The 6,256-nt window shown below is 47.9% G+C and overlaps 1 protein-coding gene across 1 annotated transcript in view; it reads right to left on the bottom strand.

The window, feature by feature from the left end:
* Positions 1 to 1,664: 1,664 nt before the first annotated feature.
* LOC112125121 (pre-mRNA-splicing factor CWC25 homolog) overlaps positions 1,665 to 6,256 on the bottom strand; it is an 8,085-nt gene continuing 3,493 nt past the window's right edge. The window contains exons 4-6 of the mRNA XM_026663258.1: positions 5,675 to 5,770; positions 4,708 to 4,869; positions 1,665 to 3,257 (exon numbers count right to left, since the gene is read on the bottom strand). Of these exons, the coding sequence (XP_026519043.1) occupies positions 3,143 to 3,257; positions 4,708 to 4,869; positions 5,675 to 5,770 (373 nt within the window). The 3' untranslated portion in view covers positions 1,665 to 3,142. The remainder of the gene's footprint in view (positions 3,258 to 4,707; positions 4,870 to 5,674; positions 5,771 to 6,256) is intronic.

Genomic DNA, 6,256 nt, shown 5'->3' with positions numbered 1-6,256 from the left:
CCCCAGGATGAGGGTGTCCTGGGGAAGGCGGGGGTACCCTCAGAGGGATGGGGAAACGCCCCCAACCCCAATAGCAGGGTCTCCTCAGGATATAGCTGCCCCCCCCCCATAGGGGCACTGCGGGAAGAGCCCAGGCTATGAGGGGGGTCCCAAGGAGGGGGGCTGTCCCCAGGGCGGGGTGGCTGAGGTCTCCTCACTGGGGGGGGCCCCGATCCCGGGCTCGCCTCACCGTGTGGTTGGCCCCCCACATGAGGACGCTGAGCAGCGGCTCCGAGGCCCGGAACAGCTTCACCTTCTGACACACGAAGTGCTTCTTCTTGGTCTTGGTCTTGCTGGCGCTGAGCGCGGCCCCCAGCGCCGCCCCGGCGCCCCCCGCCGACGAGCCCCCCGCGCAGTTCGAGGCCATGGCGGATCGGCCCCCCCCCTCTTCCCTAGCAGCGCCTCCGCATGGTTCCGCCCCGGCCCGTTACACCCCCCTGTCCCCCCAAAACAGTGGTTCCGCCCGAACCCCTACACCTTCCGCCCGATGGAGCCGTCCGCTGCTGCCAGCTCGGTCCTGCCCGTTCGCTCCTCCCTCTCCCCACAATGGTTCCGTCCGCCCCGCTAGCTGCCCCTCCTGCCCGTCCCTGCAGTGGTTCGCTCCACCGCTAAGGAGGAGCCGCTATAGCCGGCCGAGCCCGCTGCGGCTCCTGCACTGAGGAGGCGCCAAGATGGCGGAGGCCTGAGGAGGAGGGGAGTGGGATGTACCATTCCCCACACGGGCAAGGGGTACTGAGAGCAGGAGTGTAAGGAGGGGGAGCCACTGCCTGGTCCAGGGTTAGTCCCAGACGAGTTCCCCTAGGAAACCCTAAGGGTACATCCGACATGCTGGGCTGATGGGGGAACCGCCAGAAGGGGCGAGGTAGAGAAAGGGGGCGGAAAAAATGCCTCCCTCCTTCTCTCGCCAGTGATGGTCTCGCCCAATTTGAGTGACGTATTACGTCAGGCCCCGCCCCGCCCGGCTGTAGCCAATAAGCAGCGAAGCGCCTGGAATTATGAATGGCCTGCTATCTATGTCACACACACACTCTTAAAGGGCGAGCGAAGGGGCACAGCTGCACATGGAGGGTGGCGCTTGGCAGCTTCCTCCCTCCTCATCTTCCACGTGCCGCCCCAGGGGCCCCCCTAGCTCCCCCTCCAAGATCCCCGCCTTGGAAGGGGGAGAGCTAGGAGCTGCCACTCTCCTCCCACTCCAGCCTACAAGGAGGGGAGCATGTCACTTTCCCCTCCCACCTAGGGTGACCAGATGTCCCAATTTTATAGGGACAGTCCCGGTTTCTGGGTCTTTTTCTTATATAGGCTCCTATTACCCCCCACCCCTGTCCCAATTTTTCACGTTTGCTGTCTGGTCACCCTACCTCCCACCCCCCAAATGACAGGGGCCAAGGGACAAAATACCCATGGCTTTTCCAGAGAGGCAGAGGGTGAGCCCAGGCTTCCTCTTAGGACAGGGTGCCATCATAGCAACTACAAGGATGGACACATCTGTAGTTTGTTAGCCAGCTCTGATTATTTAATAATGGCAGGTGGTTGGTTGATTTCCTTACCTGGCTACAAGGATTTAAGGTTGCTGGCTAGTCATTTAGTGTAAATCTCATTTATGCTTGAGACCGAACACACAGTTGTAAAACAGGCCACACAACATTTAATAGAACCCATTGCTGTAACACAACAAGGATGAAGGATTCACCGGGGTAATATACAAAGGCGGGTATGAGAAATACTGTCTTTTAGATATAATTTTTAAAAGTTGCTTACAGTAAATGGGTTCATTTCTGACTCCCATTTGCACTAATTTTAGAATAACCCAGCAGTAAGCTACTATAGAGCAATAATCATCTGCCAAAGGAAAACATTTTATACAGCGTGGTCAATTCAAAGAGAGTACTTCAATCAACTTTGCAAAACTGCCATGAAAATTTGCTCTCTGAGCTACAAAGTACATTTGCCTGACCCCTCATAAAATGGAGAAATCCCCAATTCAGTCTCTCACATTCCTACCCTCAGCCTCCAAATAATGACCTCTCCCCCTTCTACACATGAGCAAACAGAATTTTGTTACTCAGCATTGCAAATTTTTTTTGCCTGCTTATCAACACAACAGTTTTATTTTTGGATGCAATACGCATTTTCATCATAATGTGGGGAGGGGACATTTTTATGACGGTTTTCCAAGGCTGCTGTAACCTACTGCACTAATTGCTAATTGGCCCTAAATGATGAATTGACAGTGCTCTCTGCAATTAGAATCTAACCCTCTTTTCTGGAAATGAGTCAGAGATTTTTTAAAAAGTACTTTAAAAAAAATGCCTAGTCAGATACACCCCTGTACTTATGCCCATTACTCCATGTATATGTACAAAATCCCAGAGAAATATTTTATTCTATTACCTGCATCTTGTTTGAGTTTTGTTTCAGTTTATTCTTCCTTTCACTCAAGTCTCTGCCTTGCTGACACACATCATTCAAACTTGTGAGCAACTTGGCATATTTTTACAGATATTTCACAGATCAGATATGTCTGAAACTAACTCCATACACCCTCCTTGCCTATTCCCAAACTGGTGATACTGAATACCAAACAAGCTAAGTCTGTGTCTGGTGTCACTTCACAGAAGTTAGCCGAGTTACTCCACAGGTGAATTTGTTCCCATGGCCGATTCTACAGCATTGATAAAATAGATCCTTTCTCAAGCATCGAAAGAGGTCAACTTGCCCAATTAGTCTGGTAATTAGTTACCAGAAATTTGTGTCTGAGAACAGTATTAAAAATGGATGCTGGTTTAGGTGGGCAACAGGAAGCAGGATCTGGCAAAGTGTTAAAAACAGAATACAAGGGTGGAGGGTGACTCCAGCAAACAGCTTGTTGCAATGTAATACTCTAGGTATAAATGCCTTCACAAAGCTAGAAGGCCAAGGAACTCTGTGCTGATATAGAGAAGTCCAGCTCCCTTTCACAGAGTAAGTATCATTGCAGGAATCTGTGTAGGTTGTTGGAGGATCCCTCTGTGCATGGGGCAGCTGCCCTCTGAGAAGAAGTGTCCTGTGAACTGTTCTGAAGGAGCCCTCGTGAGCCAGCACATCAGCAGGAGGAGAGCAAGTTTCATCTCTGCATAAAGTTTTTTTCCAGGGCAGCTGGTGTTCTCTGGATGGAATGGATGTTGCGTTTGACCCGATCCTCTACAGAGGAAGTGGACGCACTCTCCAGTTTTATGTGGCTGCAGAAGAATTGAATGAGAAAGAAAATCAGATCATCCGTCTAAATTTTACTGGCTTTCCAGTAAAGCTTCATTGTTCCTGGACTCTCATGCATGAGCTAGAATAGGAAATAGGCTGCTGCTTCCTAATGCAGACTGCATTGGAACATTTGAACGACTACAGTTTAGCCAGTGACAGACTAAATACCATATATGCAGGGTCAGTGTTTCTCTGTATGGATTTTAAGAGGTTCCCAATTACTCCTCAACCTTCAAACAGAACTGTTAATTACCAATGTATCTGTCACAGGAGATTCTGCTGCTTTCTGAGAAGCATGCAAGAGGGAAAAGCAATCTGTCCCCAAACCAGGGCAGTGCTCCTCTGGGAACTCAAATGCTACCGCTCATGCTGTAAATTGCGATGTTAGCAACAGACAAGAAGGGATAATTGTGATCCCTGACGTATTACCTTTAAGACTCAAGCCACATTATTAAACAATATCCTGTGCTCCTCCCACGCCCTCAAGTAATGCACAAAATGCCAAATTTGTCAACTCGTCTGCTCTGAGAGGGGGAGGGAGGAATCCACCCTCCTCCTTTGGATTCTGCCCAGGAGGATTGTCTATGGTGATTTTAAGCTACTTTGCACCTTCCCAATTCTGCTGCTCCAGGGGCTAGAACAGCCTCCAGCATAATTCAGACCGTTCATAGGGGCTCCTCGGGCTACAGCACTGTATACAGTAGCCCTGCCTTATACACCACTCCTGCCACACCCCCTATGTCCAGGTCTGTGAGCGGGTCCTCAGAAAACACCTACACAGCTGTCTTCCTCAGATTCCACGCTGGGAGAATCCTTCCCCAGCCCGATATGGGGCTTTCTAGCCACTTTCCAACGCTTCAATTCTTACCCAGCATAAAGAGCCTGGAGCGGGGAGGGAGGATCTCACCCCTTGTGTTCACAGATGCCTCTCTCTCATAACACCCCTTACCCTGCATGGTCCGTTATTTCTTGATCTAGTTAGGGCCCAATCACACAAGCCCTCTGCACATAGACTCCCATTGGAGGTCTGTGTACAGGGAATTTGTGGGATCAGGGCTTGATATTGCCTGTTCTGAGAACAGGGAATTTTTCTTTATCTGCTTGTAAAGCACCATGCGATTCTATAGTGCTCCACAAATAACTTGCACTGAATGACTAGGCAGCCATGAAAGTCTTGATCACTCTTTTTTTAGAGAGTTAGGTTAAAAAAACACACCTTTAAACCTCCTTAGTTCTCCTGTACAATATGGAATCAGACAGTAGAGATGGAGAAGCTCCATCAGGTTCTACCTCGTCCCATCCTGCAGCCAGTGCAGGATTATTCTCTACAGTGTCTTTGTCGAGTCTAATTTTAAATGTCTCACCCATTCCCTTGGGAGACTATTCCCTGCGTTTAACTCGTCTAGAGGAGTGGGCTAGCAAGACACTCACTGTAGGAATTTCCCATCTCGGGAGCTGAGTTTCTCCAGTTCTCGTTCCCGCTCCTCCTCCTTTCGGTGTCTCCTGACATTGTTTGCTCTCTCCTCTTCCCGCCACTTGGCGTTTTCCAACATTTCCTGACGCTTACGCTCTAGCTCCTCTGCGGAGAGCTTTCTGTTGAGAGGCAGAAACAGCGCTGTTAATTAGGATAGCTTCCCCCTCCCCCTTGCCTCTCCCATCCCCAAACTCTACTGCAGAAGTTATTCATAGCAAGGACACAATCCACTACATTATTGAACACAGCAATCCCATAGGAGAACTTCCTTGTTTGCTGAGGCTCTGAAGTATGAACATACTCAAGAAGGTCCCTCATTCCTTATAAGACAGAAACGGGCAACATAGCCACCCATCTCCTGGATGTTGTCCATAACAGCTGTTTGATCCTCAAGTTCTTGGCATTTCTGACACAGCTTTCTTTCGGGCCTTGATTCAACTAAGTGCTTGAGCGCATACTTAAGTGGAATGTCTTTTGCGTTTTGATCTTCACTGTTCTCCTTCCCTCCATGGCCCAATGAGATCCAAGCCTGTTTGTTTTTTAAACTGATTGGTAAGAGGACATCAATAGGGGCATCACATTATCCTGATGGCCTTGATATAGAATGCTTCTAGCTACCAGTCGGTGGGATAAAATGACTTCACGTTCACCCCCGCAGGCTGGTACATGGCATGTGAACAACTGGTAGCCAGGAAGAGAACATCCATCGCAATGGGAAGTAGTTCAAGATGGTAAAATACAACAGACTCGGAAATATCAAACCCTGTTCGGACTGTTCACCTGTCCTGCTGTGGTTCATTCCATTCGCCTTTGGTCCATTCTAGTTAATAGAATTCTGTTTTTGCATTACTCACTGCCTATTATTTTAGGATCAGCATGGGCAGCTTCCTTATGAAGGTGCCACATGTGCAACATTTTGCCTACCTAGTATACCCTGAAGCATGCTGTCGTCGGTATCCTTTTTTAGGGGAAGGGCTCCTGGCTCTTTCCTTTTCTTTCCTGTCCACCTTGGTGCTGTACCTGTAACCCAGGAAAGAATTTTTAACACCACATGCACATCATATCAACATACCTATAGCGCCTTCCTGTATCAATCAGATATCGAACAGATCACAAGGACTATTGCTGGCGTTTTGAAATAAGAGCTCTCCTATAGTTCCAAGTGTATTATGTGTCACTTTCAGCAGAATGGATGTTATTTTTAAAAATTAATGTTTATACTTAGTTTATTTTCATGGTTTTATCGTTTTATTTTTACCCAACTCAAGTTTTTGCACCGGCCGGGAATAACTAGTATCCAAGGTTTATCAACACTTAATGACTGTGGAAGTAAAGATTCATAACAATAATTGCTTCATATATCCTTTTTCAGAGCATCTCGCGGTACTAAATATTTTGTTAAGGCCAGTGACATCATATTAACCCTCAAACAATGTTTTAAAAGGGACACTATCAACTTAAAAAAAAAAAAATAATCACACTGCCTGAATTTTTTTTTTTTTTTTA

This window comes from Terrapene carolina, unplaced genomic scaffold, assembly GCF_002925995.2.
Source record: "Terrapene carolina triunguis isolate 2854851 unplaced genomic scaffold, T_m_triunguis-2.0 Scaffold32976, whole genome shotgun sequence".
In the NCBI taxonomy this organism is placed as follows: domain Eukaryota; kingdom Metazoa; phylum Chordata; order Testudines; family Emydidae; genus Terrapene; species Terrapene triunguis.
The sequence above is the reverse complement of the archived record's forward strand: the minus strand, read 5'-3'. Positions and strand labels throughout refer to the sequence as shown.